General features: G+C 47.4%; 2 protein-coding genes and 1 pseudogene across 4 annotated transcripts in view; 2 read left to right on the top strand and 1 right to left on the bottom strand.

Moving 5' to 3' along the window:
- The window catches only part of TVP23C (trans-golgi network vesicle protein 23 homolog C), a 65,832-nt gene extending 49,581 nt beyond the window's left edge, over positions 1-16,251 (top strand). Inside the window, exon 12 of one of the 2 annotated variants that reach the window (XM_061175209.1) lies at positions 16,135-16,251. The gene's annotated coding sequence lies outside the window, so the exon portion shown is untranslated. Of the gene's footprint in view, positions 1-6,950; positions 7,093-16,134 lie in introns of those variants that run through there. The other variant, XM_061175211.1, reaches the window with a different exon arrangement.
- A 2,082-nt stretch (positions 16,252-18,333) lies between these two features.
- CDRT4 (CMT1A duplicated region transcript 4) overlaps positions 18,334-26,397 on the top strand; it is a 34,107-nt gene continuing 26,043 nt past the window's right edge. Inside the window, exon 1 of one of the 2 annotated variants that reach the window (XM_061175215.1) lies at positions 18,334-18,381. Coding sequence is in view for 1 of the 2 variants with exons in the window: in XM_061175216.1 (XP_061031199.1) it covers positions 18,357-18,381 (25 nt within the window). In the remaining variant the exon portion in view is untranslated. The remainder of the gene's footprint in view (positions 18,382-26,397) is intronic. The other variant, XM_061175216.1, reaches the window with a different exon arrangement.
- LOC133080625 (DDB1- and CUL4-associated factor 16-like) lies at positions 24,135-24,772 on the bottom strand (annotated as a pseudogene).

Genomic DNA, 26,397 nt, shown 5'->3' on the forward strand with positions numbered 1-26,397 from the left:
GTATGATGTCACTTATACATGGAATCTAGAAAAACTGAACTCATAAATACAGAAAGCAGTTTGGTGGTTGCCAGAGACAGGGGACAGAGGGTGAGGGAAATGAGTAAAGGTGGACAAAACGTACGCACTTCCAGTTCTAAGATAAATAAGTCCTGGGGATGTGATGTACGGCGTGGTGATGATAGTTAACAATACTGCATACACTTATATATTTGAAAGTTGCTTAGAGAGTAGATCTTAATTCTCATCACAAGAAAAAAATTATAACTGTGCAAGGTGATGGATGTTAACTAGACTTATTGTGGTGATCACTAGACTTAATATGGACATATATCAAATCATTATGTTGCACACCTGAAGTGAGTAGAATGTTATATTGTCAGTTGTATCACAGTAAAACTGGAGAAAATCCCCCAGCCTTTTAGAGAAATTCCAAAGATGCAGAAAGAGAACAACTAAGAAAAAGGTATCTGGACACTCGCTCACCCCTAAGGTGCCAGAGAGCTGGAGAAGGGCGAGTGGAAAGAATGCGAACGTGGGATTCTCTCCAGCCTGCTTCCGGCTGCCGGCCACATGGGTTGGGGGGCCCACCTGCCCCCAGGGAGTTGGTCCAGGAGCACAAACACTCCTCGCTGGGCCCCTGGTACCCAAGAGCAGAGGCACCACTGCTGCCCTCTGGGGGCTCACGGTCTGGTGCTGGAGACACATTCAAACAATCGCTTAGTGCTCAAGCAACGATTATGACCCAAGCTCAAATCCTATGAACAGAGTCCTGTAGGAATGCAAGGGAGTGAGGCATTAGCTTGGATTAGGAGGTGGGGGAAGTCTTCCCAGGTGGGGCCTCGTTGGACTGGGTTCTGGAGCAAGAGGAGCGTCTCTGTGGGGAAAAGGGTTGAGGATTCCAGCCGCGTCTCTTGAGAGACCATGAAGTGCTTCTGGATTGCCGGGAGCCCTGCTTGCCTGGTGTGGTGCTCCTAGGCTTGTTCCGTGGAACTCTCCTCCTTGGACACCAGCCACCTGCCCCGAAGGGGCTCCCGGGTCGAGTAAGTCAGGCAGCGTTGCCTGTATGGAAGGCCCTTAGCAAAACAAACAAAATGAGACACAACCTGTTTAACTTTTTAAGCAAAGGAGCCCCCCTTTCTGTTTCAGAAAACATTTAACTCGGGGAACCAGAACCACGTAGGACGCATCCCATCCTTGGGCAGGGAGGGGATGGGGAGCTTGTCTTTTGTTTTTTATTTATTTATTTTTTATTGGGGTAGAGTTGTTTTACAATGTTGTGTTAGTTTCTACTGTACAGCGAAGTGAAGTAGAGCTCCCTGTGCTATACAGCAGGTTCTTACTAGTTACGTACATACTAGTTATGTACATATTAGTGTGTACACGTCAATCCTAATCTCCCAATTCATCCCAGCACCCCCCCTCCCTTTCGTGTCCACACGTTTGTTCTCTACATCTGTGTCTCTATTTCTGCCTTGCAGGCCGGTTCATCTGTACCATTTTGGGGAGCTTGTCTTTTAGAAAAGCCAGGATCTGCTAAGGAGTTTAGGATTTCATCCTGTGGGCAGTGGGGAGCAGCGTCAGGATTTTTTTCCTTATATGACATTTTCCCTCTGACTGTATAAGTAATGCATATTCATTCTAGAAAACTTACAGGAAAAAAAAACTATGTCAGAAAAGAAATCTGAAGGTACGTACAGGTAGCCCACAGAGATAACCATTTATTCACGAAGACGTGTTTATTTATTCACTGCCTCTGGGTGCCAAGCTCTGTTCTAAGTCCTGCGGGTTCAACAGTGGACACAACCCATGCCAACTCCCCGCCTCCCGGGAGCATCCCTTCCAGCTGGGACACAGGCAGTAAAGCCCATGGGTGAGTCCACAGTGGGCTAGGTGGTGAGAAGAGGATAAAGTGAGAAAATGGTAAGGGGAGTCACAGCCACCACAGGCACGTGTGGGATGCCAAGGTGACAAGGTGACATTGGAATGAGGACCCGAGGTGGTGAACTAGGAAGGAAAAGCAAGTGTGCATGTTTGCGGGACAGCAAGCCTGGGGCAGGAGGATGGGGGAGGGGAGAGGAGTAGAGATCAGACCCCAGGCAAACAGTGTGAGCTGGTGGGGGCCTGAGTGACTAGGCTCCTGTCTGCACTCGATGGGGGTCCTGCAGGCGTTTTCAGTAGCTGTGCGGAGATGTAATTTACATACCATGCAATTCACCAATTTAAATTGTACCATTCTGGATAAAGAAGATGTGGTACATGTATACAATGGAATACTACTCAGCCATAAAAAAGAATGAAATAACGCCATTTGCAACAACATGGATGGACCTAGAGATTATCATACTAAGTGAAGTAAGTCTGACAGGGAAAGACAAATACCATATGATATCACTTACCTGTGGAATCTAAAATATGACACAAATGAACCTATCTATGAAACAGAAACAGAATCATGGACATAGAGAACAGACCTGTGGTTGCCAAGGGGAAGGGGTGGGGGGGAGGGATGGAGTGGGAGTTTGGGGTCAGCAGATGCAAACTATTATATACAAGATGGATACACAACAAGGTCCTACTGTATAGCACAGGGAACTACATTCAATATCCTATGATAAACCATGATGGAAAAGAATATTAAAAAAGAATGTATATATATGTATAACTGAGTCACTTTGCTGTACGGCAGTAATTAACACATTGTAATTCAACTATACTTCAATAAAAAATAAGTTAACAAAATAAATCGTGCCATTCAATGGTTTTTACTGCATTCCGAGTTATGCACCATCACCACTATGTAAGTTTTGAGCCCCCTTCCCTGTCGGCAGTCACTCCCCTTCCCTCCCTCCCTCCAACCTGTGGCCACCATCAGTCTACTTTCTGTCTCTATGGCTTTGTCTATTCCGGCCATATCATGTAGATGGGCCGTGTAATATGGGATCTTTGTGACTGGCTATCTTCACTAAGCGTAAGGTTTTCTAGTTTCGTCAACATTGTAGCGTGTATCCACACTTCAGTCTTTACGTTTCTGATGCTATTCCGTTGTCTGGATGCACCACGTTTGTTTTATCTGTTCATCCGCTGACAGACATCCTGGTTGTCTAACACGGCAGGGTCTGAGTGTTAACGGGCCCACCCTGGCCGCGGCGTGGAGCGTGGGCTGAAGGTGGGCAGGTGTGGAACCAGGGGGGCCGGTTGGAGGCTGTGGGATGCAGGTGATGATGGGTTTTGGACCAGGGGGTAGCGGGGAGGTGGTGAGGAGAGGTGCGCTGGAGAACCAGGGCTCCGTGTGGGCTGTCCTCTCCGTCTGTCCTCGCTGGGTGACCTCACTTGGTGTCACGATGTTCAGTGTCTTCTACGCGCCTTCCAACTCCCGTATCCAGCGCAGGCTCCCCCCAGCTGCCCACCCAACACCTCTACTCCTTAGCCCTCCTCCAGGCACCTGCCGCCGGGCGCCTCCAGACCGAGCTCCTGATCACCTGCCCCAGGTCTGCTCCCGCTTCATATTTCAGTTGCTGGCAGGTCCATCCTTCCAGTTGCTCAGGTCAAAGCCCTTGACGTCGTCCTGGTTTCGACTCTCTTGTCATCCCATGTCCAGTCTGTCGGGGAAACCTGTCCTCAGCATTGATCTAGAGTGAAGCCGCTCTCAACCTCCTGCTCCAATCACTGCGGTCATGAGCTGGTTGGCCTCCCACCGTCCTCCACAGACGGGGGGACACTGTATAAATGCAGCCCAGATCACATCACTCCTCTATGCAAAACCCCACAACAGTTCCTCGTTTCACACAAAGAAAGCCTGGGTTCACACACAGGACCTTACGGGGCCTGCCTCCTGCCACCTGGGACCTCGGCTCTTACCCCACCCCCTGTGGTGTCCACACAGCTATTCCCTCCCCCTCAAACCTTTGTTTAAAGGTCACGTGTCAGTGAAGCATGCCATGGCCTTCCATTGGACGTCACAAACTGGGCACTTCCTTTACATTTGCTTTTCTCCCAGAGCTCGGTAATCCCTTTCGTGTCCGATTTAATTTACTTGCTATGTTTGTATTTTATTCACCATTTCCTCCTGCTAGGATGTAAGCTCCAGGGGTGCAGTGATCTTAGTCTGTTTGGTTCACAGCAACTAGTATAATGCCTGGCATGTGTTAGTCACCCATGAAATATATTTTGAATGAATGAAATAATTTATCATGTGGATATTTATATAAACGCCACCATACAACATAATCAGACATTTAATTCATTTACTCAACAAATATTGATTAAACACATATGCAACCCAAGGCACTGCATTAAACCCTGAGGTATGATTTCCCACTGCCTTTGAGAAGGGAATTTGGCTATGATGTTAACTCTATCAGAATAACATGAAAGGCTTGGCTTCAGAGGTGACTCATCAGCATTTCGGGAATTAACCCTTCAGTGGGATGAAGACCAAACTCCTCTCCCAAACCCACAGGGCTTGTTGGCCCTGCTCAGCACACTCCCTTCTTTGGGTTCCTGAAACTTCCCACGCTCTCTCCTGCCCCAGGGCTTTTGCCCTGCTTACTTGGCATTTCCACCTTGACCCCACAAAGGCTCTTCAGGGTTATCAAGTTCAAGGTCGACTCACCAGCCTCTGTTCTGCAAGAGACTCTGTTAAGAGAAAGAAAAGACAAACCACAGACAAGTCATGTCTGATAAAGCATTTGTATCCAAAATATACAAAGACCTCTTAAAACTCAACAGTAAGAAAACAAACAAGCCAGTAAAAAAGTGGGCAAAAGATCCGAACAGACGCTTCACCGAAGACGATATCCAGGTGGCAAATATGCACATGGAGAGACGCTCAACATTGTATGTCATCAGCGAAGGGGAAGTGAAAACAAGGAGTCACCACTACGCTCCCATTAGGATGGCTAAAATCCAAAACACTGACAACACCAAGTGCTGACAAGGATATGGAGCAACAGGAACTCTCGTTCAGTGCTGGTGGGAATGCAAAACGGTGCAGCCACTTTGGAGGACAGTTTGGCAGTTTCTTACACAACTAATCATACTCTTACCATATGAATCAGGAATTGGGCTTCTTGATATTTACCCAAATGAGTTTAAAACTTATGTCACACAAAATCCTACATCAGAATGTTCATAGCAGCTCCATTCATAATTGCCAAAACTTGGAAGTAACCAACATACCCTTCAGTAGGTGAATGGATAAATAAACTCTGGTACATCCACACAGTGGAATATTATTCAGTGTGAAAAAGAAATAAGCTATTAAGCCAGGAAAAGACAAGTAGGAAGTTTAAGTGCATATTGATAATCTGAAAAGGTTATATTCTGTATAATTCCAATTGTACAATGTTCTAGCAATGACAAAACTATGGAGACAGTAAAAGAAAATCACTGGTTGCCAGGAGTTTGGGTGGGAGGAGAGAGGGATGGATGAATAGATGAAGCACAGGGGAATTTTAGGGCAGCGAAGCTATTCTGTGTGGTATTGCCGTGGTGGATACATGACATCACACGTTTGTCAAAACCCACAGAACTATACAACACAAAGAGTGAGCCTGAATGTAAACTACGGACCTTAGTTAATAATGTTTCAATACTGATTCATCAGTTGTAACAAATGTGTCATACTAGTGCAGGTTGTTGGTAATGGGAAAGTGGGTGAGGGACTGTATGGGAACTCTGTACTTCTCAATTTTTCTGTAAAACTAAAACTACTGTAAAAAGTAAAGTCTATTAATTAAAACAACAACAACAATAACAACAACAAACTCGCCAACTAACTTCTTCAACCCCGCTCCTCTTCCAGCCCTATCTCAATGAATGGCTCCACCAACCATCCAATTATGTGAGCCAGAAATCCAGGAGTTGACCTTGACACCTTCTCACACTCAATTCTGCATCCAGTCTAATCAGCAAGATCTGCTGCTTTGAGCTCATAAACAATTCCGAATTCGTCCTCTTCCCTTCCTCTCCTCCACCGCCATCCGAGTTCATCAGCCTCGCGTGGGTGACTCCAGGATCCTCTGCAAGCTCTACCTGCTTCCACCCTGACCTGTCCATTCTTTCCCATGTTGTGTCCACCACAGCTTCAAAACACAAATCTGAGCATATCACTCGCTCCTGGATGCCTTCCCATCACTCTTAGGATGAAGACAAAGCTTCTTCGTGTGGCTTCTCTTCAACATCTGCTCCCCCCAGCTTTTCCAGGCTCATTTCCCACCGCACCCCCATGTGTATTTCAGGCAGATTGAGGGTCCCTCATTTTCACTACTAACCTTTGTACGTTTTGTTCCTTTTCCTGGAATGATGGCTCCTCCTTTCTCGTCATCACGTACCTTCTGCTCCATCCTTTAAATTTCAGTTGAGTTATCACTTCCTCAGAGAAGTCTCCTCTGACCCCTTTGATTGGGTCAAATCTCCACATTTATGCTCTATGCAACTTGACATTGTATGTTTACTTGTGATGGATCGATGGGAGTCTGTAGGCTCGTACAAAGTGTAAGTTAGGATAGGCCCTAAGCTCCATCGGGGCAGCACTGAGTCTGGATTTGCTGATCGTGCTTGAGTACAGTGCTCAGAAAAATCTCTTGATGAGCAAATACAGAAATGAGTAAAACGCCACTGATGACTTGCAAGGTGGTGAATTTCCACTAAAGCCTTTGCCAGTGGCACCACCTTTGCCCTTGGTTTAAAGCAAACAAAGAGACTATGTCCTTCGCTCGGAGAGCAGAACCTGTTTGAATGATTCAGAATTTCAGAGGGAGCTGCATGTGTTGGGGCCGTTATTTTAGAATTCTGCTTTTTCTGAAAGCTCACCGACTGAGCTGCAAGTTCTCACTCCGTCCGTGACCTCATTCGGGAGGGAACGTTTTGGATTTAAACATGTTTGGAAGTTGAAGAATCCTGATTGCCAAATAGGGTGACTTCATGCTCTTCTTTTTTCCCCTTAGAAGAAGCACAGTTCTCTTCACCCTGGGCCGGCCTGGCAAGCGTTCCCTGAAAGAACAGAAAAACAGTGTTACGGTGACATCCGGTTTTCACTCCATAAAAGGACCATTGTAACAGGCTTTTCTGTGTGTGTGTCCACTTTTATCACGTTTCCGTGTGTCTGCCACAGAATGTCACATCACCGGGCATTGGGTTCTCCAGTTTGGGTGAAGTTATTTATTATCACCTCCCTGGGGTTCAGAGGTCCACCCGTCTCTCTCTGTACTGAAGTCCCATCCCACGTGGCGTGTGGGAATCCCATAACCCGTCTCTATGGGCTTCAGACGCAGCGGGGATTCACTAGGCAGAGTCACTTGTTCTCACTGCTGTTCATTTATTCGTTCAGTAAACACTCAGAGCCCACAGGATGACCGGCACCGAATCTGCCACAGTGATTTCCTTGGCCTTCAGTGACTTACTCTTCCTCCTACGAGACTGTAAGCTCCAGGAGGGCAGGGATCTTTGTCCACTTTGCCCACTGATGTAGGACCAGTGACCTAGAATAATGCCGTGCACTCAAGAAAGACTTGCTGACTGAATATGGATGCATGAATCCTTTGTGTTCAAATGTGTTCCAGAGACCTTCCTATGTTTTACCTGCCTAACATTCAGCATCTATTTCCCCCACTCTTGGGATGAGAACCCTGGTTTTCCATGAAGAAAAATCCTCCTCCCGCTCTCAGACCTTGGGGTGTGAGAGGAGACTAATCTCACCCTCAAGATTCAAGTCACTAAGACTGGATCCCAGGTCTTCTGTTGGATTTCCTGGGCAGAGAAGCTTTCCCCGCAGAGGACTTGAAGCCGGAAGGCTGTATATCTGTTGCTGTTGGGGCCCACCATGTCGTGACAGCTTGCCTGGGAGTGGAGCCCAGACTGAGGAAAGCAGAGCTTAGAGAAACCGAGAAACACCAAGTTCTGATGACATTGCTTTTTCTGCTTCAGCTAGTGTCCATCTTTATAAGTTTCCTAGAGCTGTCTTAACAAAGTACCTCAAACTGGATGGTTTAGAAATCCAGGCATTTTGGATTAGGGCCCACCCTAATGACCTAATTTTAACTTGATTACCTCTATACAGACCTTATTTGCAAATAAAGTCACACATACAGGTCCTAGGGATTAGAACTTCAACATCTTTTTTGGGGGAACGCAATTCAGCCCAGAGCGCATCTCTTGCAGCTGAGAGCCTTACACGCTTAATGTTTCAGTTTCGTGAAGCAAATCAAGTTCCATAAAGCAAATCGAGAAGTATCACGTTTGTCTTCCTGTGGAAAAACTACCATCTCTGGCTTTGGTCCATCTCAAAGGAAGTTTGCGATAAAGTAGCAATTGATCAGCAGTTATCTCCTGAATACCTTCTGTATGGACTTTGATGTATGCACAGGGTCTCTTGGAGGTCAAGAGAGCCACAGGCCGCTTCAGAGTTCCTGGACTTGTAAAAAGCAGAAATGAGAAAACAAGTTTCCAGATTCACTGTGATATTTTTGATGCTTAATTTGAAAAAGTAGTAATTTTATGCTCCACATCATATGTCATCAGGGAATTGCAAATGAAAACGAGATACCACGACACACCTATTAGAATGGCCAAAATCCAGAACACAGATGACATCAAATGCTGGAGAGGACGTGGAGCAATAGGAACTCTCCTTCGCTGCTGGTGGGAACGCAAAACGGTGCAAACTCTTTGGAAGACATTTTGGCAGTTTCTTACAGAATGAAACATACTTGTACTATATGATCCAGCAATTGTGCTCCTTGGTATTTATCCAGATGAACTGAAACTTATGTCCACACAAAAACCTGCACACAGGTGTTTACAGCACCTTTATTCATAATTGCTAAAACTTGGAAGCTACCAAGATGTTCTTCAGTAGGTGAACGGATAAACTGTGGTCCATCCAGACAATAGAATACTATTCAGTGCTAAAAAGAAATGAGCTATCAAGTCATGAAAATACATGGAGGAACTTTAAAAGCATATGACTAAGTGAAAGAAGCCAGTCTGAGAAAGCTTCATACTGTGTGATTCCAACTACATGACATTCTGGAAAAGGCAAAATTATGTCGACAAAAAAAAGATCAATGGTTGCCAGGGGCTTGGAGAGTGAGATGAATATGCAGAGCACAGAGGATTTTTAGGGCAGTGAAAATGCTCTGGATGATGCTATAATGATGGACATAGGTCATTTATACACTTGTCCAAACCCATGGAATGCACAACGTCAGGAATGAGCCTTGGGCTTCCCTGGTGGCGCAGTGGTTGAGAGTCTGCCTGCCAATGCACGGGACACGGGTTCGAGCCCTGGTCTGGGAAGATCCCACATGCCGCGGAGCAACTAGGCCCGTGAGCCACAACTACTGAGCCTGCGCGTCTGGAGCCTGTGCTCCGCAACAAGAGAGGCCGTGACAGTGAGAGGCCCGCGCACCGCGATGAAGAGTGGCCCCCGCTCGCCGTAACTAGAGAAAGCCCTCGCACAGAAACGAAGACCCAACACAGCCAAAAAACTAAAATAAATAAACTAAAAAATAAAATAAAATAAAATAAAAAAAATTAAAAAAAAAAGAATGAGCCTTACGGTAAACTCTGGACTTTGGGGGATTATGCTGTGTCAGTGTAGATTCATCCTCGGCAGAAAACGTAGCACTCTGGAGAGTGATACTGATAATAGGGGAGCTATGCACGTGTGGAGGCAGGGGGGAAATGGGAAATCTGTACCACCCTCTCCGGTTTGTTTAAACTGGAAACTGCTCTGAAAAAATAAAGTCTTAAAAAAGATAATGCTTTTCAATAGACTAAAAGCCCAGTGCAGTACAGTTGTAGTATCTTAAATTAATCATGGGATTTCTAAAAAACAGTAGCTCAATAATGTACGGCAGGAGGTGTGCCAGGCACATCGCCAGCCCTTTATGCCTCGGATGGAATGGTAACTAAAAACACAATTGCTACCCTTAAGAAGCCATTGATAGTTTCTGCTGGAGAGCAAAGTGAATCAGCTATATGTATATGTATATCCCCTCTTTTTTGGATTTCCTTCCCATTTAGGTCACCACAGAGCATTGAATAGAGTTCCCTGTGCAACATTGTAAAGCAGCTATACTCCAATAAAAGTTAATTTAAAAAACCTAAAGACAAAATTAAGCTCTATAATATATATTATTGTGTTGTAAACACTTTGACACTATGTATAATATTGTTCTCATGCCTTTAGATTTTTTTGTTTTTGTGTAATTTATTTTTATTTCCACACTTCTGAAACTATTAGGAGGGAATTGCTAAGACCAAATATACCGATGAATACCTAATGGCCAAAACAAAGACAAAAAAAGAAGCCATTGACCCACTGGGGTAAACACACATGTGAAGAAGCAATGCTGTTACAGTGAGACGCGTATGAGTGGCGTGTTGGGGGAGCTGCAGGTGGGGGTGAGCGGCTTTGACTGGTGGGATCAGAGGCCTCACAGAAGTGAAGTGAGCCTTGAAGGGTGACCAGAGTTGTGCAAAGTTGAGAAGAAGAGGGCTTTCCAGGTGGAGGGCACAGCGTGAACATGCCTGATGGAGCTGGGAATGTGGAGCATTCCGGAGCTTCACGCTGGCCCCACTGACTTGACTCAGAGGGAAATAAGTCCCCCAGAGGTTCTGTTTGGTTCCTACGGGGCAAGATTTTGCTTTCGTGGGACTTCCCTGGTGGCACAGTGGTTAAGAATCCGCCTGCCAGTGCAGGGGACACAGGTTCGAGCCCTGGTCCGGGAAGATCCCAGATGCCGCGGAGCAACTAAGCCCGTGCGCCACAACTACTGAGCCCACGTGCCACAACTACTGAAGCCTGAGCGCCCAGAGCCCATGCTCTGCAACAAGAGAAGCCACCACGATGAGAAGCCCGCGCACCACAACGAAGAGTAGCCCCAGCTCGCCTCAACTAGAGAAAGCCCACGTGCAGCAATGAAGACCCAACGCAGCCAAATAAATAAATAAATAATTTATTAAAAAATTTAAAAAAAAAGATTTTGGTTTCGTGCCCCCAACCCCTTATGAGGCGTTTGAATCCCTCCTCCTGCTTGGTTCTGGGGGCTGTTGGATGGTAGGTGTCTGCATTTGATGGGTCATCAGGGTCCACAGCTGAGGTCAGGTTGGCCAGAGTCCCTTCCTCTCAGGGCTGCAGGGCTCCTGCTGCGGACTCTGCTCTCTCCCCGTCTCTCCTCCCGTCCCCTCCACCAGCACCCCCTGTAGCTCCAGAGTTTCATCTGGGAGCAGCATGAACTCCTATTAATAGTCGCCAATGAAAGATGGAATTAGGTGTCTGGATGTCTTGAGAAATAAATTACATAAAGTGTTCCAGAGATAAAAGAAATTCCTGCGGGCTTGCCTGGGTCTGGATCACTGTATCGCAGCATTCTTTCTTGAGTTGAAAGGTGAAGGCTGACTGGGTAGAATACGTCTTGTGCTCTGACATGATAACACATTCCAAGCTGGGAGTTGTGATGCACAGAGTAACAGTCAACCCAGATGACGTGGGGCATCAGAAGTGGTCAGAATGTGCTGTGTATACACGGCTAGGTGTCTAAGGCTCTCTCTCTGCTGTTTGCTGTCTTTTTTGTTTTTTTAATTTTTATTGAAGTACAGTTGATTTAAATTTATTTATTTATTTATTTTTGGCTGTGTTGGGTCTTCGTTGCTGCGCTTGGGCTTTCTCTAGTTGTGGCGAGCGGGGGCTACTCTTCGTTGCAGTTCGAGGGCTTCTCATGGCGGTGGCTTCTCATTGCAGAGCATGGGCTCTAGGTGCGCGGGCTTCGGTAGTTGTGGCACACGGGCTCAGTAGTTGTGGCTCGCAGGCTCAGTAGTTGCGGCGCATGGGCTTAGTTGCTGTGCGGCATGTGGGATCTTCCCAGACCAGGGCTCAAACCTGTGTCCCCTGCATTGGCAGGCGGATTCTTAACCACTGCGCCACCAGGGAAGCCCCGCTGTTGTGTTTTAACGATTTTCAAATTCAACATCTTTAGGCAGGCCATCATCCCCATCACTCCTTAGTGAACTAAGCTCATTTTTGGGGGGCATTTCTGTTTCCAGCCTGTTCATCAAGGCCCCTAGGTTCTGGTCCCCACCGTGGAGATGGCCTTTGACCTGGAACTTAAAGGTTGTTTCTGAATTAGCCAGACAGGGAGCAAAAGGGGGCCGGTGGGGAGATGGGGATTTCTTATGTCCTTGCCTCCAGGCCTACAACCCTACCGGTGATTAGTGACACTCTTTCCCATGCTTCCTTTTACAATGAGTTTGTCTACAATGACAGAGCTGCGCAGGCGAATGGTGAAACAAACGACAGAATGAAGAGTAAGTTTCCCGTCTCCCATCTTCCCCTCCTCAGTTGCAGCTGGAATTTCGGAGTTTTGTGGCATGCCAGAGACAAATCTTCTGTGCATATTCAAGCACTTAAATGTATATTCATCCCCCTTCTCCCCTTTAGTTTTTCACAAGGGCAGCCTTTTGAAAATATTTTTAATCAATTGTGAAAACAAAAACAAGGCTCAGAACCACATGGTTTTGTTTCTGTTTTCACTTTTATTGCAGGATTTTCTCAAATGTACACTGCAGTTAGAGAGGCAAGTACAGTGACCCCTCACATACCCATCACCCAGCTTCAGCGGTTATCCACTTTTGCCCACCTTTTTCATTTTTAACCTACTTTCTTTGGTTTCCCTTAGGGTGATAGTATTTGCCATTTTTACTTAAATACTTACTGTGATCATTGTACATATAGATTTGCCTCATTCATTTAAATAGAGACATAGAATTTCCATTATGGGGATGTTCCATATTTTAATCCACGCCCCCTCAATCAGCATATAGGTTGTTTCCAGACTCTTGACATTATAAACAATGTCCCCAGATGCATTGTTGTAGGCCATTATGTTACTATTTGAAGTACTCGTTCTCCTGCCTGGGCTGTTAGTAGAATTAGTATTTCCCACCAATAGCTGCAAGTTCTGTCTGTGTCTGTTAGAAGCTCATATAATTCATTTCTATGTGTCTTGATATGTTTAAAACGTTGTATGCTTGTCTTTAATTTAGAAAATGTTTATCAAGCACCTACTGTACACACATGTGGGCTCTGGAGATGTGAGCGCGACAGGGACACAAACCCTGAATTCAAGGAGCACATAGTTCAGTGAAGAAGGCATCACATGACATTTTTGCCTTTTTCCCCCACTTGAGATGTGTCATATCAGCTAGGATCAGGTTCAACTGTGAGTGGCAGAAAATCCCAATAGTGGCTTAAACCAGATAGTAGTTCATTTCAGTCTCATGTAAAAACCTGGGTGTAGGAAGTCCAGCATGGGAGTGGCCCTCCACAGTGTCAAGAACTTGAGCTCTTTATCTTGTTCTGTTGTATGTGGCTTCTGTTCCCAAAGTCATCATATGGTATAAAATGGTTGCTGTAGCTCCAGCCATCAGGACTGCATTCCAGGCAGCAGGAAGGAGGAAAAGAAAGGATAAAGGTACAGTCCCTCTCTTTAGGGACCTCTCTGGAAAGTCGCACATACCACTTCCACTTACATTTTTCGGGCCAGAACGTAGTCTTATGGCCATCTAGTTGCAAAAGTGGTTGGGAAATGTAGTCTTTATGTGTGGTGGATGTGAACTCAGATAGAGATCAGATATAAGCATTGCACTGGTTTGTGAACAGGGTGCTTGAGGGCTAACAGTATGCCTGAAGGGAGATCAAGGAAGGCTTCCTAGAGGAGGTGACACTGGAGCTGGCCCAAGATAAGCAAGGTTTTCTTTTTATGAGATTTAAGAGAAAAAAGCTGGGACTTAAAGGGGAAAGTCAATTTAAAAAATTGAAATTGTTTCCGAACCTTTTTCATTTCCTCAGAAATTCTGTATAAAGTCCTTAGCAAGAGTTATTGGCCTCACTCAGAGATTATTTGTTGGGCGGATGCGTGAATGAGTCAAGGGGACGTGTGCGTGATTCCCAGGGTTGTGAAGTAGTTACTCTGGCAGACTTTATTTTCTGAAGACGGTCACCCCTACCTCACATGCTCTTCTGCAACTTGTTCTTGTCACTCCATCAGAAGATGTGCTTTGTTTTGGCCCCCCCGCTGAGTCTGGCTAAGTGCTGTGACCCCCTTGACCAATAGACTATGGAAGAAATGATGCCTTGCTGGTTCCAGTAGCAGCCCTTAACTGGCCTTGAGGTTTCCACTTCTTTCCTCCACGTGAGAGGTGTGGCCACCCTGAGGCCACCCTGCAGCTGAGGGGCCCAGACCACATGGAGGGGCCTGGAGGATGGGGCACCATGGTGGGGAGAGAGAGAGAGACCAAGGAGCATCAGATGCCAGCGTGTAATAAAGAAGTCATCTTGGAAATGGATTCTCCAGTCCAGCTGCCCTGGCTGATGCCACGTGGATCAGAGATGGACTGCCCAGCCAAGTCCTTCCTGAATTCCAGACCCATAAGAGCTTAAAGTGAAATAAGCATGGTTTTTAGCACAGCACTGGATCTCTGGAAATCTACCTTGGGGTGCTATGTTATGGGGTCTGCAAGTCTCGGGGCTTTGTGGGAAGGTCCTGCATAGAACATCTGGAGGGGTGAGGACAGGTCCACAGACAGCAGTGGGAGTGAGTCTCCATGCAGCCTCTGACAACCAATCCCCATCAGAGGAAGAGGGCTCCTTAGGGAAATTGCTTATCTCATGTTGTAGATGAGCCTGGAGCAGCTTGTTGTAAAAATAGCAAGGAAGCTATCAAAGACCTCGAGGGTCACGTCAAAAGGACTCAGGAACCAGCGTGAAAAGGTTCTGACTGGCTAGAGGAGGGATACTTGAACATCCCTAAGAATAAGAGCTGTAATGGATTGAAACAATTCAAATATATTTAAACCCATGAATTCATTACAAAACCCAATAACTCTAGTCACTTTGGGGGCATGCAAAGCACCCAGGTTATTATTTTGAAAACTGATAGGGACTCCCCTGGCAGTCCCAGTGGTTAGGACTCGGTGCTTTCATTGCAGGGGGCATGGGTTTGATCCCTGGTCAGGGAACTAAGGTCCCACAAGCCTTTTGGCACGGCCAAAAAAGAAAAGAAAACTGATAAGGGGAAACAATCCAGGATTTGTCCTGCTTTTCCCATGAACTGCGCCTCAGTGTAGCCAAGGAGTTGGCGAGAAGTGTTTCCTTATAGAAGAGTTCTGGATGAAAAATGAAGAAGGAATGATAGAATTAGAATATTACCCATTGAAACTGCCCATGAAGTAACTTTTCTAGTCATGGATCATCCACAGCTGCTAACATCACAAAAGGAGACACAACCAAGTAGACTGCTGATATTTACAACACCGATTCTGGAAAAGCAAAACTGGACCCGGTCAAGGCTCTCGATCTTACAGCCAGTTCATAGGGGACAGAGGAGCACATAGTTCAAGGACACCATGGGGATGTAATCAGCACAATCCAGACTGTGGGAAACTCAGTTCCTTCTACACACAAGGAACCAAAGTTTTTATTGTACAAACCTGTACAATAGAAGAGACTTAAGAGGTGGATGGCCCGATCGCAGCCCACAGGCCTTGTTTGGCTTTGCCGTGACCCCTCATGGCCTCGTGCTCCTCAGGGCATCCTTTCAGCTGGGCTCCAGCTGTTAGTGCCAGGCCTTTCTTTCCCTCCTCTTGGCGTTCCCGAGGCAACTGGGTTGGCCCAGGACCTCTCTTTGTTCCAGGCCAGGCCACAGGTCAGAGGCCAGGCAGTGGACCACCTGCTGGGATCGTATGTCCATCTTTGACTTGAACTCAGGTGGAGGTGCAGGGCCATGGGGGACCCTCGTAGGGAGGGGTGACGTGTGCTGGTGTTTAGCACCTGGAAGGCAACTTGAGGACCCAGAGAGAGGTTTGATCAACTTCTGACCCAAAGCACTGATTTTCTTCTCATTTTTCATAGAAAGTCAAGTGTCAAAGAGACATGCCTGAGTCTGTTTAGCCAGTGATTTGGGAAGGGGGAGGGGAAAGAGGCGGGCCTGCAGGAGAGGTGGGAGCTAGGGGTCCGGGCAGTCCCCCCATGGATTTCGAGTGGGGCCTCGCGATGAATTGATGCAGATAGTTGCCTGGGCTTCCCCTTCTCGGTGGCGTGTGTTCTGGAATCTGTTCTCATACTTACAGAGTGTGTGTCCACGGAAAACTCACTCACTGTCTCTGTGGCTCAGCGTCTTCACTTGTCAAGTTAAAGTAGTGGAACCTACCTGTGAGGCCGTGGAGGAGATTTTGAATGTCAGATCGGTGAGTGTGTGGGAAGTTGAGGACAGTCCCTGGCACGGGGGGCGTGCACGGGTGACCCGAAGCCAGCTCCTGACCCCCGGGTGCCCTAACTCATTGTGCCCTCAGTGAAGGGAAGGGCTGGGCTCAGCACCTGCTGAGGCTGGTCGGGTTCACCAGGGACCCTGGAAGCCCTGGGGCGTCTGGGCTGGTTGGCACCGGGAGGCCCAGGGCTCGCCCAGCACACTGCCTCGGCTGGTCCCTCTGCGGTGACAGCAGTGGGGGGATAAGCCCAGAGGCACAGCATGCTGACTCTCGGGAAATTTGCTGCCCACAGAGGAGGGAAAAATGCACCTCTCCAAAGCCGACAATCAAAGGCCTGGCAGGCCCTGTAGGAGGAAAATAACTCGGGCCGTGGATTTTCTTTGTGAGACTTGGAGCCTCGCCATGAATGACATAGACGCGGGTGTGGTTAGCATCATGGCCTCCCCTGTGTGCTGGCAGGTGGCGGGGCTGATGTCACTCCCCAAAGGCTCTTTAACTGGTCAGTCCAGGGACCTGGCTCCCAGCTGGGCCCTGGTTCCTGTCACGTGCAGCGCTAGGCCTGTGAGGAGCTCAGAGAGCCACTTCAAGCTGTGGAAGGCTTTATGGGTTGCGTCTTTGGAGGTTCTCGTGAAACCGTGGTCACCTGCCACCCTCAACACTGCAAACCTACCGCTGCCCCTGGCCTTTGCACACGAAGGTGTCCACAGTCTCCCTAGACCTGCCGGGAGAGAGGGTGGAGCGTCTCAGAGCTCATCTCCTTCCTCGCCCGTGCAGACCCTGCAGTGTGCCCACACAGCCAGGCCCTGCAGGCTCCATCTCTTATTAATGCCCTTCATGGTGCCCGAGCAGAGGTGACAGGCAGGCCCCACTGACTCGGGGTCCTCACGAGGGGAAGGATGCCCAGGGAGAGGGACGGGACGTGAAGAACTAGAATCTGGAGAGAGGACGGATAGAGGAAGCCTTTTGGAGAAGGAGAGCAACCAGGCTTTGGCTCGTGGGCAGGAGGAAACGTGGGTCTGTGCCGCAGAACACTTGGTGTGCATTTTCCTGCCACTAAGCGATGATGCTGTGACACAGAGAGACACGTCTGCCTCCTGGTCCTGGGCTTTCCCCAGCACGTGCCAGAGAACCCTGGAGACAACGGGACATTGCTGACCATCGTGAGGGAGATGAAGCGCTTGCTTGGGTGCAGAGAGACCAGAGGACGCTGGATTCCTGGCTGGGCAGGTGGCAGGCAGGGACAGAGCCATGGGGGGATGGAGAAGAGTGGATACTGGGAGAGGCATTTGGGGGGGGACTACCTGGAGCGTGATGACTCTGCAGCAGAGAAGTCCAGCCCGGCTCTCAGATGCGTCCCAAGCTGACACCCACAATTACACTGCTCTGTGCCGGGTCCTCCCGGAATCGTGGGGAATTTTCCAGAGTTGGGGTCTCAGGTGAGGTTGGAATTTACACATTGAACATTCCTTACAGAAACATGGACATGTCACTGGAGTGGAGGAGACGGGCTGATTCCCATCAGCTTCTGGTGGCAGCAATTCTCTGCTGTTCATCCAAAGAGCATCTTATTTCCAAAGAAATAGACTTATTTCTGCTGAAAGGAGCTTGTTGGAGAGGCGAATTCTTGGGCCTTACCCCAGATCTACTGAATCAGAAACTCTGGGGTGGGACCCGGCAAGCTGAGTCTCAACAGACCTTCCAGGTGACCACACGGAGGCAGGCGACCACTGCTCTCCATCTGGCTGGGTCTGGCGCAGAGTAAGGGTTTGTATTTGCTCCTCTGGGGGCAGAGACCCAAGTGAGGTCGTGCACATGGTACCTGGGCTAACCCTGGAGCCGGCTGAGCTCCCTGGGGAAGAGAAGAGGGCAGAAGACTCCAGGGCGGGGAGCATGGCAAGTGCTGATGTCACAATGCCCCATTTACTCTGATTCCAGGCTCCTGGACCACCTGGGGGCAGCAGAGAGACGATGGCTGGCGGCAGCAAATAGAGGACCGAGGGGGGAAGTGGGATCCGGGACCGGGGGACGCTTGCGGGGGAGAAATAAGCCCTGGGCAGGAGAACCACCAGGATCCTGAAGGAAGTATGGGGAACCGCAGAAGCCTCTCAGGTAACAGTGGGGTGTGTGTGTGGGTCCTATCTCACACCTTGGAACACCAGGTGTCCCGGAGAGGAGAGTCAGGGATGAACGTGAAAAAAGCACAGACCCAACCAGCCCGAGGCTGAGCCCTTCACAGCAGAAGCCTTCCTGGAGCCTCTGCGTTCCTTCCCGGTTCCGGATTGGTCTGGTCACGCTCCGCCCGCCACCCCCGGACTCTGTAACCCTACTGAGGTCCGGAGTCTGATTAACTTTGCAGAGGACTCGGGCATGCTTTTAAAAATGGTCAGGTGACTCCACAGTGCAGTCAAGGCGACAAGTCTACTTGAGCAACAAAACAAACCAAAACAAACACACAAAACATACCCACGTTTTCCTTGCTGGCGGTGTGGGGCGGGGCTCCTATCACTTTCCCTCCGGAGCTCAGGACCCAGGAGATGCTCGGCCAGGACTGGGAAAGCATCTCCTTAACTCTCACGGTTAAGAACCTGTAGGAACCCAAAGGGAGAAGGTTGTTACAGCCACACGGACAGTAGGTTTTTAAAAAACTGATGATGAATATTCCAGTTGCTTATTTAAAAATAATTAAGAACAGGAGGAAAAAGTGTCAGTAAATAAGCACAACAATCTGTAAACCTTGTGATCAGTGAGGCCACAGTGTAGACGGGTGAGGGGAAGGGGAGAGAGGACTCCTTTCCACTGGAGGGGGGTGCTGGGCCACTGTCTCTATGCCGGCAGCTCTGGTTCTGCTCTTCTTGAGCTGCGTGGAGTTGGTGAGAGAGAAGCAGGAAGGTGAGGGGCAAGAACGCAGGGAGCCAGAGCCCGGGGTTCAGTTCAGATTCTGCCCCGTGTCTGGGAGATGGTCACTGACCAGCCTGGGGTCAGGGAGCTGGTCCTGCACGCTTGACCCTCTGGGTCCCAAGGTCACGGTCTTCCTCCAGGCCTCCACCAGCACTTTGCTCCCTCCTTTTCAGCTGACATTATTTCAGGGGTGTCTTTTGAGCGCTCACAGCTGGGACTTGTGCAGGGTATAAAGATGCTTCCTCCCCAATTGTGGACGGTCAGGCTCATATGGCCTGGGTCTGCCCGCAGGGCAGCGATTCCAGCGGCCTCTCTTGGCGCTCTTGGTGCTTGCATGAGGGGTCTGGAGCCTTCAGGCTGAGCGAGAGACGGCCCTGGGGGTCCCTCCTCCTCTCTCTGTTCAGAGTGTGGGCCCTCGGCTGTCGTATTGGAATGGGTTAGTGTGTGTGTGACTTTGTGTCTGTGTGTGTGTGACTGTGAGTATATGTGTCTATGTATGTGCCTGTGTGTTTACGTGTTTGTGTGTGTTTCTTTGTGTTTGTGTATGTGTGTGTCTTTGTGCCTGTGTATATGTATTTGTGTCTGTGTGTGTATTTCTGTGTGTCTCTATGCGCTTGTGTGTGTATGTGTATGTCTCTGTGTATGTGTGTCTCTGTCTATGTGTATGCGTGTGTTTGTGTGTGTACGTCTGTATTTCTGTGTGCGTGCCTGTGTGTGCGTGTGTGTCTGTGTGTGCATGTGTATGTGTGTGTGCCTGTGTGTGCATCCCTGTATGGGTGTGTGCCCACCCTCCCACTTTCGAGCCCCTCTGAGGCTGTGACTTCTGTCCTTCCCGCCCGGAGGCTGTCAGTGGGCGCCAGGCTGCTGGGCCTTGGGGAGTGACGAAGGAGTGGCAGCTGGTACAGGCTGCTCCCTGGGGAGTTTTGGCAGAGAAAAGGAGGAAAATAGAAGTCAGGGAAGCTTGGGGTCAAGAGAAGAATTTTCTAGGGGAGGGGAGACTTGGGGATGTTTGAAAGCAGAAAGGGAGGGACATTTGGAAAATGCTGGTGATGAGAACAGGGAGTGGGGCCAATGGGCGGGGCGTGCGGAGGGGACGGAACGTGGAAAGTGGACGTCAGCACAGCTGCTCTCCGTCCCGGGCTGGTCACCAAGCACCCAGATTGCTCACACACCCAGCAGCTATGCTGGTGCTGTCGGGAATGAGCTCTCACCAGCAAAAGGGGCAGGTAGAAGGTGCCAGACACCAAGCCCAGGCCAGGAGCTGCTCCCTGCCTTTAACACGCTCAGCATCTCATGCGACAAAGATGTATCAGCCTCTCACACCTGAAGGCTTGCCTGGCATGTGGATCCCCACCCCTCCCCCTCCCCCTCTTCCCCCTCCCCCTCCCCACCTCCATCCCCACCCCATCCTCACCTCTGTCCCCCTCCCCCACACCACCCCATCCCCGCCTCCATCCCCACCCCCATGCCCATCCCTGTCTCCATCCCCATCCCCATGTCCATCCACATCCTCACTTCACTAGAGAAAAATGAGGCCAAGAGAGGTTGGTAACTTGCCCAAAGTTACACAGCTGGTAAATGACAGAACCAGGACTGGAGCCCAGCGCCATCTGACTCCAGTGTTCAAGCTCTGGACACCTCTGTAGCATTGGGTTCCTGGTCCCTGGTCCCCCTCTGACCTCTGGCTCTGTTGCCTGCTTGATCTTCTAATATTGCTTTGCCTGCTCCTGAGTTGGTCCTTCACTGTTCAAACCTCAGCCAGCCTGTGTGCCAGTTCAGATTTTACCACCAGCTACTGGCCCCTGTTTCTTCCCCAGGACCTCAGGCGACGTCCCCAGTCCCTGTTTTCCTCAGGACACCACATTTCTGGTGACAGGGCAGACAGACGTGCGGGAAGACAGGAGGGTGCTGATGACAAGGCATTTCCAGTTGGATCTGGCCCCTGGTAAATGCGTGGTGGGGAGTGGGCTGCAGAGAGAGAAAATGGGGAGCCGAACCCAGAGCTCACAGGGCTTGGCGCTGTGGGGAGTGTGCCGGGAAATCAAGGAGAAAGGAAGGACGGGTTGCCAAGTTGCGGGGAGCACGTGGTTGAAACCAGACATCAGGAATGTGTAGCAGGTCAGGCCGGCTGCCTGGCAAATACTTGGCCCACTTTGATTTTCAATTTTCATTGTTTATTTCTAGCATAAATGTTTATTTCACCTTTGTAATTCTCAAGGTTTTTAGGAACATGGGAAAGAATGACTTTGTTCTGGTTTTTGATACTTAGTTTTAGCTGTGGAGAGACAAGACCCAATTAGCTAATTACAGCCTAAAAGTCACTGGCTGGTGGCCAGGGCTTCTCTGAGGGGGAGGCTGCCTACAGGACGTCTCCAGGCTCTGCGTTTTCTTCTCCAGCCACCCCGGCTCACCCAGACCCTGACCCTCCCCGACCCCATGGCCCTCTGGTTTTTCCACCACACCTGATCCTTTTTTTCTTCTTCCCACACCCTTCTTCCCAAGTCTCCCTGATGCTAAAGAGACTCCCTCCCCCACATCCAGACCCACCCCAGACTGGTGGCGCTACCACCAGTGGCAGGGTTGTGGGTCACACCCACTTAGTCTCCACAATCCTCCGCTTCCCCTTTCCCTTCCAACCTTTGCTCCGGTCCTGCCCCCCCTCCCTACTCCTTTTTCTAGCCCTGCCATCCTTATATCTTTAAAGCATTTTTTAAAAATTGAGATATATCAATACATCAAGTGCACTGAGGCATACATTTTATATCTTTGTGATTTTTCAAAAGTGGACGCCTGGCAACAACCATCCACGTCAGGAAGTAGGACAGCGCTACCCCCAGGAGCTCCCCTCCAGCCCCCTCCCATCACTTCCCTCTTCTTTAATCCTTAGAGGTAACTGCTCTCTTGAATTTATGGTAATCAATTATACCCGTGGTTTACGCTGAGGAAATGTATTCCTAAACACTATTTTGCCTGCTTTTTTTTTAAATTGAAGTATAGTTCATTTACAATGTTGTGTTAATTTCTGCTGTACAGCAAAGTGACTCAGTTATACACATATAGACATTCTTTTTCATATTCTTTTTTCTTTTTTTTTTTTGCATGTACAAAGCTGTTGGTTTATTCAGCTGCGAAGCTGGGGAAAGGCTTCCTTTGGGAATGAACAGCAAAAATGTGTTCATGAACAAGGCACTTTTACACACATACACACACAAAGGAACATATTATGGTTACATAACCATCAACATATTTTAATTTTTAGACCCCTCTACCTCTTCCCACCTTCCCCTAAAAAAAAGAAAGAAAGAAAGAAGAAAGAAACAGGTTTTTGTAACATTTTAAAAACCAACTTCATAGGACATCTACAAAGGAACAGTTACTGATTGATACATTCAGTTATACTAACATTATATGGTTTCAGTTCAGTAACAAATTTTCCATTAACAAATCTTTTTTTCTACCTACTACAATTCCCTCCTTTTTCCTTAAGAGGAGACCAGTAAGGTTCAGCAGAAACTACTCATTAGGTCATAAACATTCTTCTCTCTCCTTAAAGTTGCTATACATTTATAGAATTTGTGATTCCATTAATGCTTCAATTTTTTGATGCCACAGTGTATATAGCACTTAATTATGGAGAATAGGAAAAAGCAAAACTAAAATAAGGAAGGATATATGATATATCTTTAACAATCTGTTTTCTGATTCCCTTTAGATGCCCAGTTAACCAGGATCACACAAAGGTTTCACTCTTTATTGTAGGTGTGTGAAAAGACTTGCTGGTCTCATGCATTTTATGTATGTTGATCTCTGTGTTTTGACTCATCCAAATAAACACAGCAAGACTCATTTAAAAGGATACATATGCTTTCTATTCAGCCAGAAAAAAAAAAAAATCTACAGCTAGATGTAGAAAAACAATGATGCTAAAAAAACTCTTCAACTTCAGACTGTATTAGGCTGAGATTTTCTGTAGTAAGGTTCTTTAAAGTTAGAAGTGTTCCTGAAAAGTTTGCAATGGACGTGGAAAGTGCATGAAGTACTGCTCCAGGAAACATCATACAGATGAAATACTTTAATCCACTAGCATAAATGCTCTCTTAGTTTTTTCCCATTGGTCTTTGGAATGGGTTTTATTTGCTCTTGGAATGGGTTTTATTTGCTCTTGACTAAGGTCTGGATGCCGAGATGCAGGAAATATATTCCCTACAGAACAGGTGTCTGTTTAATCCCCAGGTATGATCTTATAAGCCAGGTTAGCTAGAGACAGCCTGGTGGGAGCCTATAAAATGTTTATGCTATAACTGCAGGTCCCATAATAGGTCTGGGGTAGTGTAGGCTACTACTGTGCTACTGCACTCCCTCCCCCCAACAAAGGAACTCCTAAAAGGTGCCTGCCATGTGTAGGTCTACCAATATAAAAACTGGGAGATAAATCCATATTCCCACCATTTTTTTTAATCTAGTTATTCAATTTAATTCAACTACCTCCCTAGAAATGAATATCAGAGAAAAGTATGCTCAGAAAGGCGTTACTGAGAGTAGCTAACTTATCACTTTCCACAATGGCTGTTCTGAAGGTTGGGTAACAAATAGGGTAGTGGCCTCCTTTTCCTTCCCATTAATAATTAGGTATCTAGTTAAGCCCATTAGATAGGCAGAGTAAATTGTGGGGAGAACTGAGTGTGGAGAATAGTCAACTTATCTCTTGTAATAAGGTCCCTTTTGACTAATTCTCTACTGAAGTTCTCATTTTAGGTCTTTCAAAGGGAATGCTCACGATGCACGTCTCCTGTAGTTGAGTTACAGGACTCTTGGGTATTGTATTCAGTACTTGATCGTATTTTGGCATATCAGGACAGGGCATAGTTTGGTTGAGAAGACGTTAGTTTCTCAACTGTGGGCTGTGGAACTGTATTCCTTTCTCAACTGGCAACACGAGAGATATGGGAAGGAATGGTGGATCTTTATAGTGATGCAGTTAGGAGTTTGTTAACTGCCTTTTGGAAGTCAGTGTAGGAGTAAGTAGTGTTGATGGGTTCAGTGCGGGTTGTTTCCTTAACTGTCTTAGTTAACCAGCCACAGCAACAACCAGAAACACATGAATTAGGAATTTGTTTTAGGTACTCAGGTATGGGAGTGGCTCTACTCAATGTTCGGCGGCAAAGTGCAGTGCTCCATTTAGAGTGGCATGATCTCTAGAAAGCCGGCTGGGACCCATAAGGGGCTTTTGAAAAGGTGGGACTCCACAAGAAGCTAGAGGAGGCCATTCAGGAATTGGTTCCAGTTTGGGTACACGATGGGAGCAATGGGAGAGTCTTAGTCCTGTCTCTCGAAGTATATGGACGGGTGTGCTAGCATCCAAGAGTTTAGCATGATACAACCAGGAACTAGGATTTAAAGGTTTCCAAGTTGTAGAATATTTTAAAAGGCACTTAACCTGCCAGGCGAGACTCTCAAGAGGTGTTAGGTTGGGCACCACAGGGTCCTCTTCTTCAGAGGGATCCCACTCTTCCCCAGAACTCTCATTTAGGTAGTTAGCGTTTTCTTCTTCCTCACTCTCTGATTCTGATAAGGGGTCAAGAGAGGGATTTCTAGGACTCATTAAAATAGAACAATGGTATAGAAAAAAAGGTACCAGAAAAAAGTAACCATATAAGCCAGTAAAACACTAACACTGGCAAACAGAAGCAGAAGATGAGAAATCCTTTCAATAGGATTCATTTGTCTGTTTCTCAGTCTGTTACACACACACACAGTATGCCTCTGGCTCGGCCACTGTGCAGTTCTTCAAGATTATGTTGTATATTCTTCACTTACAAAGAAGACAGCTCAGTTCTCAGGACCAGTTCAGTGTGTAAAAGTTAGTCACTTACCAGTGGCACAGGTCAGAGTCTCTCCTTCAAATCCTGGCTCCCCAAGAAGAGAAGGGGTCCTCATCTAGGCAAGCTGATTTTCTTAGCATGGTCTCAACTGGTTGTGAAATTATGAAGAGACACTCTGTGTACTCTTTTTTGTTGGCAGGGATATTATATCTATTTGGTAATGAAAAGAAACTCAGTGGTCGCCTTCTTTGTCTGCTGGTGCAGCAACTTTTGTGCAGGGGGATGGTGGGATGAGTTGTCAAGGATCTGTCTGGTGTGCACAGATCCAATGTTTTCCATAGGTAGTGCAAATGCCCTTGGAAACTGGTGACTTAATTGTTGGACTATCTGGAAAGGTAGGCTTAACCTGTGAATGAGAAGACCAAGGAGGATCCTTTCTTCTTCCTTGCCTCACTCCCAGCCACAAGACCTGACTAAGCCTAGCGCCACCAGCTCTGTTCCAACAGTCACTCCTCCGCAAGGCTCGCATTCCCCATATTCTTTTCCATTGTGGTTTATCACAGGATACTGAATATAGTTCCCTGTGCTATACGTTAGGACCTCGTTGTTTATCCATCCTATATATAATAGTTTGCATCTGCTAATCCCATACTCCCACTCCATCCCTCCCCACCCCGTCCTCCCCCTTGGCAACCACAGGTCTGTTCTCTATGTCTGTGAGTCTGTTTCTGTTCTGTAGATAAGTTCATTTGTGTCATATTTTAGATTCCACATATAAGTGATGTCATATGGTATTTGTCTTTCTCTTTCTGACTTACTTCGCTTTGTATGATAATCTGGGTCCATCCATGTTGCTGCAAAGGACATTATTTCATTCTTTTTTATGGCTGAGTAATATTCCATTATATATATATACCACATAGTCTTTTTTTTTTTTTTTTTTTCCACATAGTCTTTATCCATTCTTCTGTCGATGCACATTTAGGTCGCTTCCATGTCTTGGCTATTGTAAATAGTGCTGCAATAAACATTGGGGTGTATGTATCTTTTTGAATTAGAGTCTTCTCCAGGTTTATGCCCAGGAGTGGGATTGCTGGATCATATGTATTTTGCCTGCTTTTTGAACTTGATGTAAATGGACTTATACTACATATACTCATTGGTGCCTGGCTTCTTTCAGTATTTTGTTTGTGAGATTCTGGCGCGTGGTTGCACACAGGTGTAGCTTATTTATTTGCATTGCTACGCAGTGTTCCATTGAATGAATGCACTGCTGTGTATTTTATCCATTTCACCCTAGATGGATATTTGGTTTATTTCCAGTTTTTGGGTATATTATAAGTAATGCAGTTATAAATCTTCTTGACTGTGTGTTTTCATGTCACACGGTTCTGAACTTGGGTGT

The sequence above is a fragment of the Eubalaena glacialis genome, chromosome 19 (genome assembly GCF_028564815.1).
Source record: "Eubalaena glacialis isolate mEubGla1 chromosome 19, mEubGla1.1.hap2.+ XY, whole genome shotgun sequence".
Classification (NCBI taxonomy): domain Eukaryota; kingdom Metazoa; phylum Chordata; class Mammalia; order Artiodactyla; family Balaenidae; genus Eubalaena; species Eubalaena glacialis.